Source organism: Brassica napus, chromosome C5 (assembly GCF_020379485.1).
Source record: "Brassica napus cultivar Da-Ae chromosome C5, Da-Ae, whole genome shotgun sequence".
Classification (NCBI taxonomy): Eukaryota; Viridiplantae; Streptophyta; class Magnoliopsida; order Brassicales; family Brassicaceae; genus Brassica; species Brassica napus.
The window spans coordinates 36,383,226-36,407,583 of NC_063448.1; the positions used below are offsets into that span (position 1 = coordinate 36,383,226).

General features: G+C 37.1%; 4 protein-coding genes across 8 annotated transcripts; 1 reads left to right on the top strand and 3 right to left on the bottom strand.

Annotated features, from left to right (window-relative positions):
* Positions 1–1,215: 1,215 nt before the first annotated feature.
* BNAC05G28690D lies at positions 1,216–7,299 on the bottom strand. Of its 3 annotated transcripts, XR_007323928.1 has the most exons (4): positions 6,748–7,299; positions 6,566–6,641; positions 6,049–6,237; positions 1,216–4,629 (listed from the first exon to the last, which is right to left on the bottom strand). XR_007323928.1 is itself a non-coding variant. In XM_013820416.3 (3 exons), exons 1-3 carry the CDS (start codon positions 7,297–7,299, stop codon positions 6,200–6,202), a joined length of 666 nt encoding a protein of 221 aa, XP_013675870.1. In that variant the 3' UTR covers positions 5,852–6,199. The 3 variants fall into 3 exon arrangements, 2 of the variants coding, with proteins under 2 accessions (XP_013675870.1, XP_022563021.1); XM_013820416.3 differs by lacking the exon at positions 1,216–4,629 and having other exon boundaries at positions 5,852–6,237; XM_022707300.2 differs by lacking the exon at positions 1,216–4,629 and having other exon boundaries at positions 5,852–6,237; positions 6,499–6,641.
* A 91-nt stretch (positions 7,300–7,390) lies between these two features.
* Positions 7,391–9,176, top strand: LOC106380617 (stem-specific protein TSJT1-like). 2 transcript variants are annotated; one of them, XM_013820421.3, is made up of 5 exons: positions 7,391–7,743; positions 8,120–8,207; positions 8,348–8,427; positions 8,545–8,588; positions 8,776–9,176. In XM_013820421.3, exons 2-5 carry the CDS (start codon positions 8,154–8,156, stop codon positions 8,832–8,834), a joined length of 237 nt encoding a protein of 78 aa, XP_013675875.2. In that variant the 5' UTR covers positions 7,391–7,743; positions 8,120–8,153; the 3' UTR covers positions 8,835–9,176. The 2 variants fall into 2 exon arrangements, with proteins under 2 accessions (XP_013675875.2, XP_013675873.2); XM_013820419.3 differs by lacking the exon at positions 8,545–8,588 and having other exon boundaries at positions 7,504–7,743.
* A 1,973-nt stretch (positions 9,177–11,149) lies between these two features.
* Positions 11,150–17,333, bottom strand: LOC106358893. 2 transcript variants are annotated; one of them, XM_048758523.1, is made up of 7 exons: positions 17,028–17,333; positions 15,748–16,610; positions 15,396–15,668; positions 15,074–15,319; positions 14,526–15,004; positions 14,341–14,446; positions 11,150–14,248 (listed from the first exon to the last, which is right to left on the bottom strand). In XM_048758523.1, the coding sequence occupies exons 2-7, from the start codon at positions 16,606–16,608 to the stop codon at positions 13,589–13,591; spliced, it is 2,625 nt and encodes an 874-aa protein (XP_048614480.1). In that variant the 5' UTR covers positions 16,609–16,610; positions 17,028–17,333; the 3' UTR covers positions 11,150–13,588. The 2 variants fall into 2 exon arrangements, with proteins under 2 accessions (XP_048614480.1, XP_022547672.2); XM_022691951.2 differs by having other exon boundaries at positions 16,896–17,333.
* Positions 17,334–17,549: 216 nt separating this feature from the next.
* LOC106380614 (midasin-like) lies at positions 17,550–21,733 on the bottom strand. The gene is made up of 15 exons (XM_013820415.3): positions 21,487–21,733; positions 21,098–21,411; positions 20,882–20,966; positions 20,477–20,755; positions 20,209–20,392; positions 19,941–20,110; positions 19,629–19,738; positions 19,421–19,540; positions 19,195–19,273; positions 18,587–18,694; positions 18,410–18,509; positions 18,259–18,328; positions 18,054–18,173; positions 17,922–17,978; positions 17,550–17,841 (listed from the first exon to the last, which is right to left on the bottom strand). The coding sequence occupies exons 7-15, from the start codon at positions 19,722–19,724 to the stop codon at positions 17,656–17,658; spliced, it is 936 nt and encodes a 311-aa protein (XP_013675869.2). The 5' UTR covers positions 19,725–19,738; positions 19,941–20,110; positions 20,209–20,392; positions 20,477–20,755; positions 20,882–20,966; positions 21,098–21,411; positions 21,487–21,733; the 3' UTR covers positions 17,550–17,655.
* Between the last annotated feature and the right edge of the window lie 2,625 nt (positions 21,734–24,358).

Below are 24,358 nucleotides of genomic sequence, written 5' to 3' on the forward strand. Positions count from 1 at the left end.
ACCAGATCCTAATTAATTGCAATTCGGTTTACTTCTAACCAAAAATTAATTTCCAATAACCAACCAGGTTAACCTAACCAGCCCAAAATCGATTTAAACCAATTAAACCAGTCAAACCACCGGTTGACCGAGTCACCGAGTTGACTCATCGAGTCGACTCAGCCGAGTTGGCTGAGTCACCGGCGGCGATGGAAGAGGGACGGTGGCTTACCGGAAAAGTTACCGGCGGCGGCGAAGGTGCGACGGCGATGCGGCGGTGGCTTCCCGACGGCGGACTGACGGTGGCCGAGCACGGTGGCTCCGGCGAACGGCGGCCGGAGACGGCGGTGCGTGGCCGGAATGCGCGGTGACTCCGACGGACTGCGGCGGCGCGTGCGTTTCACGCGAGCGCGGATGCGAAACTTTGGGAGGCTCTAGCGGCTTCGGCCGGGCTCCGATTGTGGCGTGGTTGGTGTCTACGGCTTCGTCTCGACGAGAGGAACACGATGGTGGTCTTGCATGCACGAGATTCTCAATGGTTAGGGAGATATGATCGATTTACTTAAACGGCCGAAACTGAACTAAATGCATGACGGTTTTGCGGTGGTTACCTAGGGTTGCGAACGGTGGTGTCGAGCTGAACGTGATCACGGCACACGGTTGCTCCGGCGACGAGCTCCAGCGACGAGCTCCGGCGACGAGCTCCAGCGACGAGCTCCAGCGACGAGCTCCGGCGACCCGCTCACTGTAAAATGATCACACTTCTTCTCTTAGCTCACCCTCTCTCTAACTCTTCTTTTTTTTGTACTAAGTTTCTGAGAAACCAAAGTGGATAGAGGTGGGTTTTTATAACAAAATACCTTGGGCTTCTGGGAAATAGTTTTGGGCTCGACCTGAATTCTTTGTACCAGAATTTGGGTCATTACAAGTGTAGTGTAGTATCAAATATTTCTGATATCCAACCTTGTCCATCTGATTCTGATTTTAATGGCCAAATTGTGCTGCTGGGCTAAAGTACAAATCTGCAGAAACCGGCAAGGAAGGATGGCCCCCATATGCCCATAGTAAAGACTTTCTGGCTCACCGTGCAAAGTTATATTGTTAATATTTTTACTTTCCTCCTGCTGAAGACAGCCGAAATTATTGAGCAACCAGTATAATAATTTGAAGACAAAAAAAGCTAATGGATAACTTAAAGGCTGGCTTACCAAAACCACATGAACTTCTTCAGGAAAAGAACTGTCCAACTTTTTGATAGCCTTTATTAGTGACCAAAAGAAAAACAATTTACACTCGTCTGAAGACGAGACCAAATCAGACCAGAAAAATGAATGCTTTTCAATAACTTCAATGTACAACTGAATCAACACAGTGAAAGAAGGTGATCCAACAATTTCGCTAAGAATTTTCTTCTCCAGTGCGCGAAGGGAATCCAGAAAGCGAATAAAAGAGGATACATCAGTGTGGTTGTAGTTATTTTCTGCAAGCCACTGCTGATAGGTAAGCCGAAGAACGCCAACAGAGCTAAGAGACTCAAAGAGGGTTTTACTAAGGGGTTTTGACTGTTCATTCGATGCTGCTATATCAATCAACTTGGAGGACATCATCGGAATTGAAAAAGCATCTGGATCCAGTTTGCAGAGGGATTTCAGGTGTTTTCGACAGCTGGATATATGACTCCAGATTGGATGCTGCAACTCATCTTTCAACATATTGAGAAAACACAGGAAAAAGGGACAGTATTGTTGCAGCCTGGAACCAAATCAACTAATCCACACCAGATAGAGTTGAATGTCCTCTTCCTGTTCCATTGTCCAGTTGGCAGCATACAATAGCTTCTTTGAAGTCAAATCATGGTCAATTTTTGCTGTATCTGCGGAACGAGTTGACCCAATTAAGGCTTTAGGAAACAAGATTTTATTTAGCGTCCAAGAATCAGTAGTATAAATCATTCTCCGTTTCCCAGCAGTCAAATCCCTACCTCTCAACTTGACATTGTAGCTTATTTTAGACTGATATGATGCGTATTTTACGCATTGTCGATTTTAAGATTAATGTTTTCAACGTCAAAATTTTATTTTATTTTGTTCATATTTTTGAACATTATAACTTTTAAGATGTTTTTTTCCTCTCTCCATATTTTGACCTTGAATCGTCACCATCACCGGAAAAAGATTCACCTCCTGCTCTTGTTCTTCCTCGCCTTCTTTGTCAGTGAGATTATAGAATTTGCTGTAAACTGACTTTATGAGTTCCCAGTTGTGTGGTTGTTTCTCACAACGTTGTAGGCTTTTCCAGTCAATATTGGTTGCTCCTCTTCTTCCTTAGATTTCGGCTGATGTTAAGAACTGCATCTCCTTGGGCTGGGTCAGATTTTAGTCGTCTTTGATGTTGTCTTCCTCGTCGTTGGTTTGCCGTCAATAGTCCTTGCTCGTCTTGGTTTTCAAGATCTAGTTTTTGGGGATCTGACTTCTATGCTCTCTTTCATAACTCGAGGACAGCTCCATAGTTTGATGATTTTGTTTTGTCTCACTTTCCCTCTCTGTTTTCTCATCTCGTTGCAGCTTTCATCGCTGCTCGCATCTCTTGTAGCTCTCCCTTTCACCATGCTTACCACTCCAGGTTTGGATAATGTTTTCGTTTGTGTATGGTATGTGGGCTTTGAAGGTTATTTCTGGTCTCAAGCTTATTCTCTGATTTCGCGGTGGTTGGTTTCTATTATCCCTCCCTCATGTTGTTTCTCTTCTTCCCATGTTTCTTTTGGTATAGGTGTGCGGAGTTAGTCTCTTGGAGCTTTGGTCCCTTCTATCCAGAGATTTGTGTTTCTTCACTTGCATGAGCGCCTTGTCTGTTCTTGTTTAGTTTGTGAGGTGTTTCTTACCTTTTTGCTAGTGGTTGTGCTTCCAGTACTTTAGGCATGTATCTTCCTGCTTTTTGATGACTTTGGCCTTCCGATTATTATTCTCCATCTTGTCCGCTTTCCTAATTATTTGCATATCGCGCTTATTTTTGTTCGGAGGATTGCTTTGTTTCAGATTTTATCTTTCTATCTCCTTTTTTTTTACTTGTTCTGGCCAAGACACTTTATGGTACAATGAGGTAAGTTAGTCTTCGTTCTTGATCTCCTTTCAGCTATAGACCTCTATTGAATTAGCGTTAATATGGCATTTTGATTTCCCAGTGATAATGGAGGTTTTAGGTTTAAATTTTGTGTTGTGCTCTAGTTTCTTATTTTTAGTTTGGTTATTTTATAACTTTAATTGTAAATTAAATATATAATTTGTAAAAGAAATAATAGAAAATAATAAAAATAATAAAATGATGAAAGTTGATGCTATTTTTAGTTGTGAATAAATTAAACATTTAAAATATATTTATATTATTTTACTTATTTTAGAATTTTAGTGACCAATAAAATAGATTCTCAAGCGATAATGATACTTAATGTGAGAATGATTAGATAGTGCACAATTAGAAAGTGATGAGACAAATGTAATAATCTATAAGAAAAAAGATCTAAAATACAAAAAGAAAAACACGTGGACACATGTCAACAAACCCCTATTTCACATGTCATAAGAAGAGAACAAAGTCTACTTTATATATATAGATATTTATTTGTTATTTCGCTGTAGTTATTTCATGCTAATGTTACTTTGAACTTTCCATTGCTAGATATGGCCTCAACAACCATCGAGGAACATTAGGAATGAATAGAAAAAGAATGAATAGGAATAAAATTTTGGGAATGATGAGGAATGAGAGTTCCTTATCAAAATTAACAAGGAATAAATTTGCAGTGTAATTTTCTACAAAAAAGGGAATGAGAAGGAACGAAGAGGAAAAAATATTCCTCATGAATGGTAACATTTTTGAGGAACGTTAAGGAATGTATTGTTCCTCTTCATTCCCTTGATTACCATTCAAACTCTATGAGTTACTATAGTTATTTGTCAAATTTTCAAATGGTGGAAGTATGAGTAGGAAACGATGCATGGGATGCACTGAAGAAGTCATCAGTTGGAGTTTTTCCTAGATTTTACGAGCTTGATTTCACATGGTCTGCAAAGGTTGTTCGTTACCTCTTAACGCATCAGCTGGTAGTTAGAAAGAATTATGAGATATGGTCGTTGATTGATTGGCAGCCCATTCGTCTCTCTTTGTTAGAGTTTGGTGAGATAACTAGTTTGAATTGTGCTATTTTTGATGATGGTGACCTTTGCAAAGTTGACCATAAAGAATTTTGGGCAGAACTGAATGTGTGTACATGTGTTGGTCCTAGTCTGTATGAGTTACTACATCATCATCTTCTTCCTCCAAATCTATTTCCTTAAGTTCGAGACAAATATTCATAGGTTCGGTCTTTAGTTGCTCCAAAATTCCAGAAAATTGTCTTTGATTTCCGATATCTATAGGCGGTGTGTTATGTGGTAATGTCAACAAAACCTTTTTTGGATACATGTAGCTCAATTCTACCTTGGAATTTTGTGTATCAACTTTGTATTCTCTGATCACCATCTGAACAAAAACTTCATAGCAAATCATATCGCTTACTTCTATGACTTTTCTCTCTTTTTTCTTGTCAACACCAAATAGCCATCTAGTTTCTTGATATATCCATTTACCACATGTAAGAGTAAGTTGCCCCATCTGTGAAAAAAAAGAAAGGAGAATTGATGGAAAGAAAACGTGAACAACCTAAGAAGAAGAAGATGGCTTGACGTAATAGGTAAAAGACGTGATTAGACTTTGTTTAGATTAGGGTTGGATTCAATTTTATTTCTGGTCTAAATTAAGTTATGATTTAATTGGTTTACACAATTAAATTATGATTTGGTTTAAATTAAGTTATGGTTTGGTTTTCACATTTAAATTATTGTTTGGTTTAAATTATATCCGGTTTATTTGTCTCGATTTTGCTTAATTGGCTAAAATTATATGTCTTATCTTCAAAAAGAAAAAAAAAATCTGCGGTCAAAAGTAAATAGATCTGTTGAAGTTTGTTAACTAAATCTATTGAAAAGAAATAAATCGGTTGGAAGTCTATCAAAACTAAATAAATTTGTGGGCAAATGAAAACAAATCTGTGAAAACAAAAATAAGTTTGTCAAAAATAAATAAATATGTGTCTAAAGAACAAATAAATCTATCAAACCTTAAATAAACCTATTAACTTTAAATAAGTCTGTATCTATAAGAAATAAATCTGTTGATATATATTAATAAAACTGTCAAAATTAAATAAATCTGTTGCGAAAGAAAAATAAATCTATCAAATAAATCTGTGAAAATCAAATTAAGTCTATTGATTTTTAATAAGTTTGTGGCAATAGGGAAATGAATCGATGGTTAATAAGTCTGTGGTTTCTTGTAACATGAATCAAATAAATCTATGAAATGGCAAAACTGTAATTATTAATTTATTTATTTTTAAATTAAAAAATATATTAGTGGCAGTTTGGTAATTATCATTTTACATAACAAAGGATCCAAGGACATTATAGGTATCAAAACTAAACTAGTAATTAAAACAATATTAGAACTAAGAACATGATTATTGGGGGTTCTTAGAGTGGAGTTCTTAGCGGAATATAAGAACCCGTCTCTTAAAATTCTTATTTAAGAACCAGTTCTTAGCTTTTTTAGTTAAAAGTTAAGAGACGGATTCTTATATTCTGCTAAGAACCCCACCTTAAGAACCCCCAATAATCATGCTCTAAGAGCATCATTATCCCAAAGACCTCTTTAGGGTCTCTTAATTATTTTTAATACTTTTTAAATAGTAAATGTGAGTTAAGAGACTTAGCTAAGAGATTTCAACATTTATGTGCTTCAATGCAAGTCTCTTAATTAAGAGTTCTTAGAAAAAAAATGTAGAAAGTGTTTTTGATTATTTTGTGAATGTAGAAGATGAGAACATGATTTTGATTCCTCATTAAGCAGAAAACAAAATCAAAAACTTAGCAAGCTTGTTTTTGATTCCTCATTATTTTGTGAATGTAGAAGATGAGCACACAAATGTAACTTCATATCAAGATTACAGTAATCCAAGGCGCAAAGTGAAGTTACCAGTTTAGGAACTAGTGGATAGACGTTGCAGAATGATTTCATCTCTTCTCTAGATACAAGAGAATCAATGGACAGTACATGTGCTCCAGCATCTGTAAAAGCTCTTGCTCTACTGAATGATTCCTCAAGAAACACCGCTTCTCTACGCGCATCACTGCTTCCTCTCTAGAAACCACCCCTCTCTCGCCACTACAAGAAACATGATCGCTGATGATGATTCCAGCAAAGCAATACACATATGTACATAAAGATCAAAAAGCAAACATCTTTCTTAAATTTAAGCTAAAGAAAACTGTAAAATCTTAAACTTTAAGATCAAGAAGAGTTAGTTTAGCAGATTCATTCAAATCAACCTCTATGAAAAACTATACCACAAATCTTCTTTACATTCTACAAAGAATCTCAAGTTCCATCACCAAACACACAGACAAGAATGAAAAGGAACTGTACCACAATGAAGAGCTAAAAAGTTAGAACTGAATTGTAATATTGGTGGTGATTGTATTGGAAGCCTCACCAAAGAGTTTCCACAATGGCACTCCAACGCTCTTAGCAGCAGCATCAATCATAGCCATCTCCACCCCAGCTCTTACCTTCACATCCATTAAACAACATTCTCTTCATCAGATACATTCACAAAAATACAAAGAAAGTTATATGCTTTTAAGCAAAAAAGGAACTAAAAGTTTCAGACTTTACAGATGCAAATCGATGGCAAGGGAGAATCCCACCAATCTCTTGAAGAACGTGACCTAGTTTCATCTCCGGTAGCTCTCTGAGAAGCTCGAAGGCTTCCCGGGCTTTAACCATGGCCGTAATATGATCCTCCGCCGTCACCGAAAGAAGAATCGGAGCTTCTCCCCAGCCGACGCATCCGCCGCTGTTGAGCTCGAATCGCGACGTTTCCGACGGAATCGAGGCGTGATGAAGCGATGGTGAAGAGGGGAGACAAAGATCGCGAGGACGGCGTTGGTGTTGGTCATGTCGGAGATGGCGTTGGTCATGGAGGTGAGGACGGATGGGTGTGCCAGGTGAGGCATCTGGGTGACGATCTCGATCGATGATGACGGTGGCTGTTCGACATCGAAGGCGGGAGCTGAAGGGTGACGGTGGCTGTTCGACACGACGACATCCAGTACTCCGATTCCAATCGAAGAAGCAAAAGTCGAGAGATAGAGAGAGAGAAACACTATCGCAGCTGCACGTGGCACACGAGAGACGAATCTTGTTTTGTCTGATTAAGAGCATCATTATCCCTGTCTCTTAGACAGGTTTCTTAGTGTAATTGGGATTTAAAAAAAAGAAAAATTGTAATAACTATAGAAGACGTCTCTTAATTAAACAATGGAAGAGACGTCTCTTCTCTTCCTCTCTTCGCCTTCCTCTCTTGGCCTTCCTCTCTTTCTCTCTGTCTATCTTTGGTCTTTATAAACAACGGTAAACCGGTTTGCGAATCAGCCATCCAGGTTCAGGTTCAGTACATCGACGAGGTCTGGTCTGACAAGAACCCTATCCTCCCTTCTGATCCTTACCGGAGGGCTTTGACGGGGTTTGTGCTTAAACTATAGAACGTGATTTGTTCCTTTGACGGTGGCAGTGGAATAGAGAAAGTTCCATCACCAGAGCCATCAACGGTATCAGTGGGATAGAGAAAGTTCCTTTGACGGTGGCTCTAGTTTCTTCCTTTTTAATCGGGTATGTATGATCTGCGCGACGATTCTTTGTTCTTTGCTCTTTTGTTGGTTTACGAGCAATTCTCTAGCCCAAGTTGAGTTATTTAGTGTATGCACGTAAGCTGTTCGACGATTTGGCTGTGGGAGTATATGTTGATTAAAGTTTTGTCACAGAGATTTATAGTGGATTTAGCTTAGAAAAATCTTACCCTGTGAGGGATAGGTTGAGGGAGTAAGAAGGGTTTAGTGAAAGGGGAAGAACTTTGTGAAGAAAGTAGAACTTGTTGCATACAACTAGTGAAACGCAAGTGTTTCTAAGATTTGACAAGAGCTTACGTATGTTCAAAAAACAAACAAGAGCTTACTTATGATTTTTTTTTCCTTACTAATGTAAGCAGGAAGTTTGGTGGTGGTGGTGATACTCTAGTTGCAATGACAAAGAAGAAAACACCACAGATTCTCAAGACAGATACGGCACTAAAACTTGTAAGATTCTCCTCCTTGAAGCAACCAAATTTTGGGATTGAAGAAGCTAAAGTTTTAATCTTTCTCGAAAACCCTGTTTGGATTAGCTTCTTTTTACTTTGCATTGATATCTCATGGCTCTGTGTTTGCTCGTTTTCCAGGCTGAGAAGTGGGTTGCCAACATGTCGATGCCTGCAGAGGATGATCCTATTGAGGCTCAACAAGAAGCTCGACCACCCAGGTGAAGCAATATTTATTCTTTTACATGTTGATTTTGCATTTCGTTTGCGAATACAAAGCTGAATAGAAGTATTGTTTAACATAAATTTGTAATTTTAATATGGGCTTGACAACCTAGGAAGCTTGAAGCCAATATGAGCTTACAGAGGCTACAAACAGAGTGTAGGTTGATTTATGAATTATTATTATGCCTCACATTCTTAGTACTTTTGATCAAATGGGTTTAAAAGTCTTAACATTTGTTTTGCTCCTCTAGAGATCTCAAATTGAGTTAATATGAACTCTGTGGATATAATATATAGATAGGCTTATGCTTGTCTTAAAGATGGGTTTTCTCGAATTTATGCAGGTCATTTGGGGCCAAGGATGAGATATCCTGCTTGTTTCAATGCTCACTTGACAACCTAGGAAGCTTGAAGCAGCAATATGGGCTTGCCAAGAATGCAAACGAGGTTCTCTTGGTCATCGAGGCTTACAAGACTCTCCGTGACAGAGCTCCTTACCCGGCTAACCACGTTGTGTCACACCTAAGTGGCGATTTCGCTTTTGTGGTGTTTGATAAATCAACATCCACTCTGTTTGTAGCCTCTGTAAATTCTTTTTAACCCCTTTTTTTATTGTGAGGTAGATTGAATTCTTTTTACATGTTGATTTTGCATTTCTTTTACATGTTGATTTTGCATTTCCTTTTTTTATTTCAAAATAAATTTTTAATTTTAATAAAAATTATTTAATAATTTTTTTTAAGAACTCTTAAATAAGAAATTTGCAATGGAGGACATAAATGACCGGGTCTCTTAACGGAGTCTCTTAACACATATTTATTACTTAAAAATATTAAAAAATAAAGGGAAAAAAACTAGTTTAACCCTTATTTATCAACTAATGACTAGTTTAACTCTAATTTTATTTTAATTACTAATTTGTTTTTCATACCTAATTTACCCCTATTTCCTTTGTTAACAAAAAAAGTAATTACGAAAATGCCATTACTGAATTTTTGAAATATTTGCGATTTTGCCATCCACAGACTTATTTTGTCTACGTTTTATGTAGCCACAGACTTAAATATTTTTTTATTTCAGCCACAGATTTATTTAAAAATATATAGACTTAATAATATTTCTACAGACTTGTTATTACAAATCTGACATGTTTGGTCACAAATTTATTAAATATTGACAAATTTACTTTATTTGGCCACAAATTTACTTAATTTGAACAGATTTACGTAAGATTTGATAGATTTATTTTTTCTATAGCCACAGATTTACGTGTTTTTGACAGATTTAATTTCGATTTGATTGATTTATTATTCTTAAGCCACAGATTTACTTAATTTTTACAGACTTAGTTAAGATTTAATAGATTTATTTATACTTTGACCACAGATTTATTAGAATTTGACATATTTAGTTAGAATTTGATAGATTTATTTATTATTTGACCACAGATTTGTTACAGTTTGACAGATTTGTTTAAACTTAAGCCACAGATATATTTATGACTTGGCCACATATTTTTTTTAATTCCCCTTAACCAAGTTATTGCAAACCAGATTAAACCATTTAATTCTGAAATTATTTCATATACCAGTAATTTCACTTGATTTAAACCAAAACGTTTTAAACCTAACCATAATTTGAATCAAAAGCATGTAAACCAAATTTTATTTAATTAAACCAAATCCAACTTAATTTAAACCAAACAAAGAGAAAAGCCCTAATTTAAGAATCACTCTTTTACACGTGATTACCTTGGTCAACGTTAATGGCGTTTTCAGATTGACGTTTCTTTTCTTCCTTCTTCTCTCATGGCACAAATAAAAATTGTTTGTGGTCATTGGATATTTGGTAAAAACAAATGGTTATTTGGTGTTGACAAAGGAATGAGGAGTAAAGCTATAGCCATAGAAGACAAAACAAGTTATGATGATTTTGTTCATATGGTGATCAAAGAGTATAAGGTTAATGAGCAGATTTACGAGGTGGAGTTGAGCTACATGTTTCCGAAGAAGGTTTTGTTGACGTTACCCCAAAACACACCACCTATAGATATTAAAAATCAGAGGCAATTCACTGGATTTTTGGAACAGCTGAAAATGGAGGCAATGCAAGTATGTCTCGAACTTAAGGAACGAGTTTTGGAAAAAGACGAGGACAAAAGTGATGATGAAGATGAAGGCTCCATATTTGATTATTGTGATGATTTAGATGGCGCATCTTCAGGTGACGAAGACTTTGCATTGAATGGGATTCATGCTGAAGAAGAAGAAAAAGAAGAAGAAGAAGACGAAGAAGAAGAAGAAGAAGAGGAAAAGAAAAATAAAATTTCAACTAGTATGAAAAGTGGTTCCACGTCTGCGAGTGTTCCGGTAAAACAGGGTAATGTTCATGTTAAGCTAGAATTAGATGCACTTAATATAGCTGTTGGACAACGATATGACACGAAAGATGCATTGGAGACTAGGCTGAAGATCTTGTCAGTCCTTCGTCAATTTGATTTCAGAGTAGACAGATCAGCGACAGATATATTAACTATTAAGTGCTGGATAGAAGGATGTACATGGAGAGTAAGAGCTACCCCAGTTGGTAATTCTACTCAGTTTACCATTCGTACATACGTTTCAGAACATTCATGTTCCATTACAGAACGTTCTGCCAGTGCCCGACAAGCGACTCCAGAAATTCTTGCAAGACTATATGTGGACTATGTTGGAGGTGTTGATTCAAAAGTTCTCCCGAAACATGTTGGAGAAGCCTTAAACATGAGATTTGGTGTCAAGGTGCGTCATCTGATATGACATGTTTATTATATTTTTATATTTCATTTAGTACAAAATAATAGGTCTAATATGTTATTGTAAAATATTTTGTAACTAGATGGATTATTGGAAGTCTCATCGGACACTGTTACGCGCAAGAAATATTGTTAGAGGTTCTGCGGAGAGTGGCTACTCAGAGTTTCCTGTGTATCTATATCATATAAGAAAAGCAAATCCTGGAACTTTCGCACATTTGGAAGTTGATGAGGTTAACAGATTCAAGTATTTGTTTCTTGCATTTGGTGCAAGTATAACTGGATTTCCCTACATGAGAAAAGTAATAGTCGTGGATGGTACATACCTTCAGGGAAAATATAAAGGAACACTACTAACTGCAACAGCTCAAGATGGGAATTTCCAGATATTTCCTATTGCTTTTGCAGTTGTTGATACCGAAAATGATGATTCTTGGGAATGGTTCTTTCAACAACTAAGCAAGGTAATTCCCGATGACGAAGAACTTGCACTTATTTCTGATAGGCATAAAGCTATAAGTAATGCTATTGGAAAAGTGTATCCTAAGTCTAGTCGTGGAATTTGCACGTACCATCTTTACAAAAATATATTGCTACGGTTCAGAGGTGGTGATGCATTTAGATTGGTTAAAAAAGCTGCAAGTGCTTTTACATTGGCTGATTTTAATACAACATTTGAAGAGATCCAAGCGATGAATCCAGGATTACATAAATATTTGGAAACTGCTGATATACAAAAGTGGGCTCGTGTGCATTTCCCTGGGGATAGATACAACTTAATGACGACAAACATTGCTGAGTCCATCAACAAAGTCATCTCAAGCTCGAGAACTCTGCCCATTGTAAAACTCTTGGATGCGTTACGGTTAATGATGACAAGATGGTTTACAAGTAGGAGGATAGCTGCAGGAACAACGAAGACAACCTTGACTCGTGGAGTGGAGATACTTTTGGAGGTAAAAATAGCATATTTTTCTTGTTTAGTTAGTTACTTGTTTTTATAGTCATTTGTAACACTGTTTTTTATTTTCTCAGAAACGTGTATTAAATGCAAAGGTGCTTACAGTTCAATCAATTGATTTGCATCATTCACAAGTTACAACTGGTTCGTCTCTTCATATCGTTAATTTAGGAGGAAGACAATGTACTTGTCGTCGGTTTGATAAGGAGAAGTTACCATGTGTTCATGCAATCGCGGCGGCAGAAGCACGTAAGCAAAGCAGCATATCACTTTGTCACCCCTATTATCACAGCTCATACTTGTGGAACGCTTATTCCACTTCCATAATGCCAAGAGATGTTGCTTCACCAGTTCCAGAAAATATCTCAATAAAGATTTGCTTGCCTCCGGTTATACACACACAACCTGGAAGACCCAAAAAATCAAGGATGAAATCGGCGTTGGAGAAAGCCACTGAAAAAAAACGACCTAGAAAACAACATTTATGTTCAAATTGTCATCAATCTGGACATAATTGTAAGACCTGCAAGATTCAAGTTTAGCTTATGGTTAGTCCTTTCCTATGCTTTCTATGTTTGCTTCAGTTAAAGTGAGGTATATTTTTTTTTTGTTGAGCATGATGTGTGTATGTTCTTATGGTTATTAATAAGTCTCTATTTAAATTTGCAGGTGATGTGTTGTTCTTACCGTTCTTCCTTAGTAGACAAGAGAACAACAACGATTGATCCAAAGAAGTGTTCAAAGCTTCAGCCTGTTTGAGTTTAGATGTTTTCTTAATAAGGATTGAATTCACGTGATAGATATAATATTTTTCCTCAACTTGTATTAGTTATGCGTGCTATTTACAATAATAATCTTGTTTTTTTTTTATGTCTAGTTACATGGATGTGGCTACACAGTAGACTACAACTTCACTAAGGAAATAAGTGCAGATAATTAAACTACTAAGAAAATACGTGGGCATTTTTCACAATAAGACTTCAAGTTCACTAAGAAAATAAGTGCATGGAATTAAAATACTAAGTTCAAAGTGTCATCAATCTGGACATAACTGTAACACCTGCAAGGTTCAAGTTTAGCTTATGTTTAGTCGTTTTCTATACTTTCAGAATTTTTAGTAGAAAATAATTAGCTTGGTTCTGGTTCTTTTGTTTCTCTTCTAGCTCTTCTTCTCGCACATGCTTTTTTTTTTAAAATACGTTGCGAGTTAAAACTGTTGTTATATGTAACAATAATTAGTTAACTCAGTCAATAAACCAAAGCTGATTTTTTTAAAAAAACAGAACAAACGGCCTTGTGATAAATGTGGACTGCAAATTGTAGCTGACACACGTTCACTAATAAAACTCATGTTACGCTAATAAGACTAAACAATCACCAAGAGAATCTAAAACTAAACGTACTACTTTGCAGTATCAGTAAATAAATGAGTGATTTGAGGTTCTCCAACAGAGTCGTAAATCTCAGCAGCTAGCTTCCGTTGAAGATCCTGAATGGTTTCATCACGTAACCCTTCAAATGTGCAACCAATCGCAAGACATTCAATGTATTTTATGGTATAAACACCACAGTCTCCTGGGGGGTCATTCTGTGGAACTTTTTTCAATCTTCGTACAGTGAATTGTTTTTCACTTTTCTTCCGAACAGTGGCGGAGACCATAGTACTCAGAATGGAGGGAATCATCTTTGCAAACGGCCGGCAGAAGTTCTGGATTTCTTTATCATCTACTAAGGTCAGAATGCTGTCATAAACGGTAATGGTCTCCTTCCCCAAGTCGATGTCCAATGCAACCCAGTGATTACCATTTACGAAATGACATGCATATAGATGATCTATATCGTGAAGCCACTTCTTGTTTGTGACTCGGTCAGATGGATACGTGCCGTTGAAGATACACTTATATGTATCTGTAGGTTTCCAAGTCTTCGGATTAAACTCTTTAAAATCACTGACAATTTTGGTGACAACCCACTGATCCAAAAAAGCAATGCGCTGAGAATGGTATGGTGAAGGATCACAAAGTGATCTCTTATAGAACATATGCATCGCAGACCACATATGCTGAAAAAAAAATTAAAAAGAACTTGTTAGGACAAATGTATAACACTTAGAGAATTTAAGACTAAAACATTTAAGAAGAATAAAAGGATTACCATGTTATTCAACCAGCCATAGTTATATGTACGCCACTTATTTCTTGGGGTTATTATCACCTTATAGAACTCTGTACTATGGGTAGATGTCCTGTCCGAGTTCTTCCTATAAGAACACTATATAGATTAAAACAAATATAGGAATATGACATTATTAAACTCAAGAAAATAACAGGAATACATACTCATCATCCAGTAAAAAGTGCAGTAAATTCCTCATTTTATCAGCGTCAACATCAGCAAACGGATCATATGCTGAGACGGACGGTGTCACACCTGTGATGATGCGCTTCACGGTAGAGTTTCCTACGAAAGGAAAAAGCTGAGATGATGCCAGCTTAGTTTGGCGCTTCTGCGGAGGTGACGAAGGTGTGGGAGATGTAGGCTTATTTAGCTTTTTAGCCATGGCTGCTAAGGCATCTAAATGATCACCAAGATCTGTAACCTTTTCACGCTGCACTGGATCAGACCATGTTTCATCCCCTGAGGCGTTATCAAGTAAATGTGGCACTTGAATTTTGGTTTTCAAAACCTTCTTATCAAAAACCTTTTTCTTGTCAAGTCCCATATCTTCACATTTTTTGCTTGCCTTCTTTGCTTTTTTGACAACACGTTGAGAAGGTAAACCATCCTGCGATGTGGAATTCATCTCCACCATCCAAGACTTCAAAAGAAAAAAATATATTAATAATCCTAACAGGAAACAAATATATGAATAAGATAATAATCATACCATTTCTTTGCTATTTACTTCAGCATTTTCATTATTGTTAGCGTTGGAATTTGCATCTTCTTTCCTCTCATCAGCTGCCTCTTTTTGTTTCATTTTTTGAAGTTCCTTCTCCATTGTTGCTAGCTTCTCAGTTATAGGAGCGAGAAGGGAACCAACCTTTGCTTCAATCGATGTATCTATGTTATCCAGTTTTCCTGTCAATGTCTTCATCAAAGTGTAAAGCTGGCTCACTGGAATTTCTTCTTTCTACAATTAACCAAAATAAATTATTATAATAAAAGCATATTGCAGACTTACTTAAAAAAGTATAAATATAACTCACACTTGGACTATTAGTGTTTTCTTCAATCCCAATAGTTTTTGTATCATCACCTTTTTTCTTTTTAGAACTCTGACCATCAGTCTCGGGAACAGATTTAGGACGCTTCAGCCTTGTAGTAGCTGGAGATTCTTCTGTGACATCCCAAAATCCTCTATTTATACAATCATTACGTATATCCAGAACCAAGTTTATCACATCACCATCATCAACTTCATCATCCCACTTAGGCGTATACTGTCCATTTGGTTCTGTGGTAAAATGTCTCACACGCACCTATAAGATAATTGTTATTCATTATTCTATGAAATAATGAAAACGATGAACAGACAACAAAATTGTTAAGAAATTAAACCTTATCTTCATGGTGCTCTTTCTCCTGTCTAACAAACTCCTCGAACTTGAATCTCTTGCGGGATCCACTCCATGAAAGAAGAGGCACTTCTGCACCACCAATTCTGTTTCCGTAAAGCTCTCCTAAGCCCATAACTGACTCATATGCCCATATTTGTAAGATGAAAATAAACCCTGCCATTGTATATGATTCCTTTGTGCTGTAATCAGCACACTTAACAGAGTATATCAAACTCTGACACGCTACGCGACCCCACGGGTATCTTTGGAAAGCTTCATAATCAAGGACTCTCTTCGCACACTCCAACGGAATATGACGTGAGGGAGCAATTCCATAGACACCAAGATGAAGAACACATAACAATCCAACCATTGTCCTCTTCTCGAGACTCCAATACTTGCATCTTTCCAATACCGACTGAAGCTGAACCAAGTTAGGACCAACAACTGTAGAAACCCCCATTTCTTTCCAGAAGTCTGTATGATCAACATCACAAATTTCCCCTTTTTGGAACGGTTCACAATTCATTCCCGTTATCTCACCAAATTCAACCAAAGAGAGACGAATGGGCTGCCAATCAATCAACGACCATATCTCATAATTCTTCTTCACTTGAAGCTGATTCGTTAAAAGGTAATGGACAAGCTTCGCACACCATGTGAATTTGAGCTCATAAAACATAGGAAAAACGCCAACTGCAGACTTCTTTACAGCCTCCCATGCATCAAATCCCACACCCTCTCTTACCATTTGAAAATTGGACAAATAGCTATAATAGCTCATACTCCTTTGCTGACTAGGAGCTTTTCCTTTACTGTAGAGTAGACGCGGATAGTTTCTCTTAGTGCTAGAAGAAGCCATATCTAACAATGAAAACAAAAAAAATTGTTACCATGAATGCTAGTACAAAAGCGAGTATTTGTTGTAATCAAGAGAATGAGGATTTTCACTCAATCAACCTCTTGGCCAAGGCTCTATACCCAGTACTACAATAGATTATCTGTCAAACCAGTGAAGACATCTAAGATTCTTTATCTTGTTTGGGGTCATAGAAAACATGTAAGATCAACACTAAAACTAACCACTCTCTAAAACTCATAGCATAATTTAAAAGTACTACCGATTGGTGAACAAAAGCGTGTGTTTACCTTAACGAAGGGATAACTATCCCTAATCTGATTTCAAGTCTTCTTGCTAAAGTTATTTGGAACCATAAATCAGTTTGGATTTTCAGTAGAGGAGACGAAAAGGATGACAGGTGAAACAATGGTGATTCTCACCGGAGAGTTCAAGAGCGGAGATAACAAGACGCCAAATCGAGCTTTGTCGGAGGAAGGGTTGCAAACACTCGCCAGAGAAATCAAAGCCCTCACAATGTCGATGCTACTATCAGAGGAAGAAAATCAAACCGCTAGCGACATCTCCTTAGGCGAACCCTAGGTTTTGTTATTGTGAATGTTTATTTTTGCTTCTGTCGACGTACGACGACGAAAGGAAAACCTTTTTTTTTCTTTAGTTTTTAAATTTGTTAATGAATTAAATTGATAATGGCAATATTGTAGTAAAGAAGAATTATTGGGGTTATTTGGTCTTTATATACCTATATTCAGATTTGTTGATTACATAGAGATAAACTAGTAATTAACTAAAAGATTAGAGTTAATCTGAGTAATTTTCTCAAAAATAAATAAGAGACCCTAATTGTGTATGTGGGATAATAATGCTCTAAGATACGTAGCTTATGGTATTTGCCTTTTTTCATTTTCTTTAATTCCTAATTAAACTAAATACTCTTGGTAAGATACCCCAATAATGATGCTCTAATCTAGTAATAAACGGATAAATTAGGTCTACATTAACTTTTTCCCCTTAATTATATGAAACAATTACTATAGAGAAGAATGTACGCTAAAAACACACCAAAACTGTGAGTTTCTGTCCGATCCACTGTGCAAGATTTTGAACTAGAGTAGTTTTCCCTGTCCCTGTTTCTCCTACTAAGAGAACTGGCTCGTTGTACTCAACAGAGCGGGCTATTTTCTCAAGTAACCGTGTGGATGTGCGTGTTTCAACAAACCTCGACCGGTCATGTGACTGGGAAAAAAAAAACAGATCAATAAGTCTTTGACATTTTATTATTTGTATCAATAGGACGGAGATGCTTAAAAACTAACCGCAGTTTCGCCAAGTGGTAGAGACACTCTGCCAATTTTAAGCGTTTTAGAAAGTTCCTGCAGTTCACTGGAAAATTAATAAAACAATCTCAACACAGCAAGGCAACACACTGTCAAGGAACACTAAGATACCTGAATTGGGGGCTTATGCTGAGATTCTGGAACAAGAACATTCCAAACGCTAGCCACGATTTCACTTACAGTCGCTCGATTTTGAGTTGACATATAAGAAGCAGAGAATATATCTGCTGCCTGAGGAAAAAGCACATAAACGCCTACTTAAATAAATGAAATCTAGAATAAGAGACTAGCATAAGTAAACTTCATAGAATCTGACCTCCAGAGAAATTGCATGACCATCATACGAGGGCAGACCCTGAACTCGTTCACACAACTTGAGCAAATCTCTGGAAAAGATGACCATTCAGAAACAATAGTTGACCAATCTATTATGAACAATAAAACTCTTGGATATATGCTTAGCTTACCTCAGTGAAAAACTACTCGGGGAACTGAATGTAGCTGAGTTTTCAGTTGCCGAACCAGAAAACTGGGGACGAAGAGCAGAGTTGACTTTTTCATAAGTTTCTGCAAAGATGGAAAAGTAAAGTTTCACTGCGAGTACAGAAACCATATCAAGGGGAGTATGCGCAGAAGGAACCTACCAATAAGTATCAGGTTCTGATACCGAGCACCCACAATATTTTGCAAGCTTTCACGATCTGGTGGATAAACAACAATTCTCCTCCAAAGAGGACTTAGAGAATTTCCAGCTACATTTAAAAAAACAGACAAAAAATTGATACGGTTCCTGTAACGAATCTTAATTGCAGCAAGGAAAGGGATTCCATAAGCTCTATAGCCAAGAGATAACATAAATACTACAGGACCTCATAAAAGCTTTGCTGTTGAGAACATTAAAAGAGAGAAAAATTAGCAATTCGAGATCGTTTGGTTATTTGCGAAAGGCCATATTAATCAACAGATTAGCCTTTTAACTGGGAACAATAGCCAACATGACAATTCATTATAACAGCCGTTGGTTGAGCCTCTTAATCTCCCTTGGTGTTTGACTTTATGCTTCAAGAAATAAACTTCAATGTAAAGTTGCAGGCGTCAAGATTATCCAACTAAAATACCCTTTAACCAATACGCAATTCACCTCTATATCACATTACTTTAGCAAGATCGCAGGTATCAATGGTAGATCTAGCACAGATCAGGCCAACGAATGCAAAGCTAGCTGCCAAACTAATTAATTATTAATGTATACCTTCCCCGATGTGTGATACACTGCATTCGGGTGTGGATATGGTTGAAAACAGTTGGAAACTCTCTGCTATCTTTATCACCTGCGAAAAGTTAAGAAGCACTGAAACTTGAAAACATTTTTGAGGAAAACACACAAATACCTAAAACAGAGTAATATAAAAAAGTATATGCCTTACAAATAATGTTCCACTTAAAAATTTAGAGCGCAGAAAAGAGAGTGTATTTACCTCTCCATGGCTGGTCACGAATGAGCATGAGCCTCCCAGCAAAGGTGACAAGACAAGGGGGACATCTGATGGAGCTTTGTCTATGTCCTCAAGAACCACCCAGAAACCATTCATAATAGCCTACCAAGATGAAAAGCAAAAAAAATATTAACGTAAAGGTAGGAGGATACATACCGCGAGGGTGCCATCTGAATTCCATGCAACAAACCTGGGTAAGTGAACAAGGCAGCCATTTAAATTCTCCAGGTTGATCAGTACACACATAAGTGCCAACCAGCGTTTTCTCGTCAAGTTGATCATCCATGTGGATAAATACAACTACCAAAAAAAAACAAAGTATAGTGAGAAATAATTCAGTTTAGGGCTTCATTTTAATGTGGAAACACTCAATGTATTAGTGTGAACAGCAATTTCTCAAGCTAGTTGATTTTCCTCTTCCAGCATAGTAGAAAGTTCCTTGAATTTAGTTAAGTACAAATAATTGAGATAAAGATACGTAGATACTAAAAACATATCATACCATGGTTACCACTCTCATCAGCCAACTTTTTAATGAGGGCAGGCTATCCAGATCCCGAGGGACCATACAGAAGAACAGGTCGTTTTTGACTAACAGCCAATGAGACCATTTAAAAAGATTTTTTCACCCTAGAGTGAATTTCAAATGGTTCAGCGAAAGATTTGACATCCCTGAATCGAAGAGGAAGGAGGAATCAAGCCGAAATGAGAAAATTAACATCGAGTACACACGTAGCAATTTATTGAAAAGAAACACAGAGTAAACCTACCAGGTGTCCACCCTTCGGATCTTCATCAGCGGCTCCTTTTCTTCCATCCCTGCTGATTGTTTCTTGTGAATACCAGGTGCAAGGGCACTAAAATCTTGTAAAGACCGCAACCCCTCGTATGTTGGGCAATTGAACGTCCGATCCAGCCTTTTCTATTTCTATATCCTGAAAAAATTCTTCCCAGCTGAAAGCATCAAAGAAAATATATAAACCTTGAGAAACAAAACTTAAGACGAAAACTGAATTAAGAAGTCTTAAGTAGAGTTACCGTAGCAAGCATGAGAATGCTTCCTCTCCTCCAAAACCGAAACATCCTGCCATTCTGTCAGTGCATCTTAAAACAACAGACAGAATTTGTATCCCACACCACACAGCCTCTCGATGCTTTTCCACAAGATGCCTTTTCCGGCTAGGGCAGTCTGAGAGACTTTTCATGGAGTCCAAGTAACAGGACCAGTCAGTCCCACAACTTAGAGAAAACCTCAGGTCTAATAACCAGAAAACGATATAATACTTGAAGACACAGCAAGTATGCAGCTGTAGTAGCCTGATTCAGGGGAGAAACAAGCAAAATTCAACAAAACACCGACCAAAGACTAGAAAATAGAAAAGAATAAGAACGATGTCATACAACGCACAACATGTACAAATGTCAAAGATAACAAGAATTTACCTCCATCTGCGACTCAGAAATGATTTATTTCACAAGAATCCGCTCGTATGGTGGTGGAGCTTTCTTAAAATAACTTAGAATAGACCTAACACAATTAGCAAAAGCGTCACTTAGTCTTAGTAAAACTAGTCAAGGAAACCAAAGTAAACTTGTAACCGATATCTTAGCTTTACTGCTCGTTAATGTTTCAAATCTATGTGTAGGCGAACCCCTTACCCTGGCAAGGAGGTGTTTAGATGAAGAGCACGGCTGAAGGCTAAGCAAGCAGACTCATGAAGCTCCAGCCTTTGTCCACGCCGAACATAAAAATCAATGAAACTAACACCTTCGTTCAACGCATTTTCCAAGACTGATACATCGTCTGAGTAATCACTACTTGAGCTGAGATCACCCACTAGATGAAGAAGACCCACCACTCTATCTACAACTCTTTTGATAATGGGAAGGAAGTAATGAACCAATGGAATAGTAAGCTCCGGGTGAAGAAACACGTCAGATAAAGCATTAATCACCTCCTCCACTTCTTCTCCCTAAACAAAAACAAAACGAAACATTTCAACCAAATTCGAATCTGTGTTTCTGGGTAATCAATTACAAGAACGTACGTTGCTGAGAATCGATTTGAATAATGGAAAAGCTGCGACTTTGGGGCAACGTTCAGAAAACCTTTCCAGCGCCAGTTTAAGATTGAAACTCCCGTCAATAGCCATCGAAACCTGTTGAAGAAGAGGCGCAAGATTAGGGTTTATGTGAAGCGAGAGCAAAATTGTTTTGGGGTTTAAGAGAGCCCTCCCTTGAAGCTTTTCTTTTGTTCGAGTTGAAAGAAAAGGCGGTCTGTGTCCGTGTGTATTGGGGTTTAAGACTCTTAAAGAAAAGGAAAATAATATTGCTAAATGAACCTCGTATTTATTCTAAAATTGTACAACCCCCCTCCCCCACCAATATTATTTGATATATTTTTAAGGGCAAATCTCCAAAATAGCATCTTTTTAAGTTTATATCACAAAAATAGCACTCAAAAACTAAAATGACCAAAATAGCACATTTCTAAGTTTATCCTTTGAAAATTTTAATTTTTTTATTTTTCAAAATTTAAAATCTTATCCACAAAACCTCATTTCTCAACTCTAAACCCTAAACCCTAAACTCTAAACCCTAAACCCTAAACTCTAAACCCTAAACCCTAAACCCTAAATCCTAAACCCCACCTTTTAACTCTAAACCCTAAGTTTGTGACTTTTGATAAAACATTAAGTGCTATTTTTGTGACTTTTGACCTTGAATGCTAGTTTGGGAACAAAAACTTGATTTAGTGCTATTTTTGTCTTTTTCTCTATTTTTAATATATAAACTAGATTAATAATGTTTCAAAAAAAAACTAGATTAATAATTTTCTCAACAAAATCTAATTTACAAAATCAATATGTTTTAACATTTTATTTTAGTGTATTTGAAATCTACACAATTATATTATTTGTATTTATAATAAATATGAAATTATATAATATATTAATTAATTTTGGTTCTTAATATGAGATAATTGGCGGGCATAGCCCTATCGTATACATTAATTGGCAAAATACACACGCCCTTTGAGTTTCTTTTCGGAGACCATTATACCCCTATAATCTATTCTGCAAACCTAAAACCGCATGCAGGCTCGTGGACGTGTTGATGTTAACAACCCGAATGAATGCGTATTGCTTCATTGGTTGTGTCCGTTCGACGGGACATTATGCTTCTTTCTTTATCCTTTTTAGCTTATGTTCCCTAAAACATGCGTCTTCTACTATCTTAGCTTTAATGTTCCACATTTATTTGAACACAACTACATTTTAAAGAGACTAATTGGTTACCAAACCAGTTATATTTGTGTTTTAACTCTTTCCATTTCCCTTGGTCTTACTATCGAGGAAATGCAATCCATGGAGGCTCCAAATTTACCACCGCGTATGTTCGTCGCCGGAGAGGAACCCATCGGAGAACGAGTTATCTCATACCACAAGATCAAGAAGCACTACAAGAAAACATAAGTTTAACGACGGCGGTATTCCTCGTTAGTTCGTCGTAAAAGAGGCTTTACGATGAATTAGCGAGGAAACACGTTTCGTCGTTACTCGTTCGTCGTAACGCATATTTCCTCGCCAATTCTTCGTAACTTAGCGAGGAAAACGTTTCGTCGTAAAGACGAAGTACCATATTTTGTCGTAAAGACCACATAAATATCCCACGTAAGAATGTCGCTATATTTCCTCGTAAATACCTCGAAAACAGTTCCTCGTACACTACACGTATTTATCTCGAAAGTATTTCCTCGTAAAGTATACGTAAATACCTCGAAAATAATACCTCGTAAAGTACTCATTTAGCCTTCCTCGTCATTTTCCCTTAAACTTTCCACGCAAATAAGGCGTAAATTAGCAACGAATTCACTTCGTTTTATTATTTTACAAAATTTAAAAATATAATAAAAAAATAATTAAAATTATTTAATTTATTAATAAAATTAAAATTCAAAAACAAAATCAATACGAAAATATTGTATATATAAATAAGTTTTGAATTTATAAATACAACAACCGAAAAAAAAAAGAACTAAGAGTCGTTCATCACCCGGTAGAATTCATCACTCCTCCTCTCTACATCCGTCTCGGCATATGTGTCGGATGATGACTCGCCTGGAATGGGATTTGGTCGTCGCATGTTCCTCAACAAGGACTCTCATTCCGGATTTGTGGACGCTATAACGTCCAAGAAGCCCTCGACTCCACCCACACGAGATGTGAACGCAGATCGCGTTGAGTCCAACTCGTTACGCAGCTGAGCGGACTCTCTACGCAGCTGAGTGACTTCATCTTCCTGTGTCTGACCATAAGACGATGTCGCTCTCGGAACATCGTTGACGGAACCAATCCCCAACGTACGTCCCTTTTTCTTAGGGACAACCTTAAAAACAAAAAATAAATATTGTTAGTAAAAATTTAAAGATAAATTAAATGAATAGTAAAAAAAATTAAAATTTTAAAAAATTTACCTCCTCGTAAATCTTATCCACTTCAAGTGTGGATAAGGTGACGGGTAATCTGTCGGTGGACTGCTGGGTCAGCTGGGTCTGGCGGTCGTCAACCTGAGCAACCAAGTCGTTGAAGATTTGCTCGGACTTGCCATCTAGAAATTGTCCCGCCTTATTCTTGTGGGTCCTCTCGTAAAGTTGCATAAGAGACGGGAGTAGGCCTAAAAACATTTAAGAAAATTAGAATATACATATATATATATATATATATATATATATTAAAAAATTAACTAAATAAAATATTTAATTACCATTTCCAAACGGACACCGGCATGGGGTTTTTGGCCCGTAGAGTGAAGCATCGGCCTGTGGCCGTGCTCATCTACCGTGTTACGGGAGGCAGAGCAAGACTGGGCGATTCTAATGGACTCATGATCCCGCCAATAACGGATGAGGCCATCCCA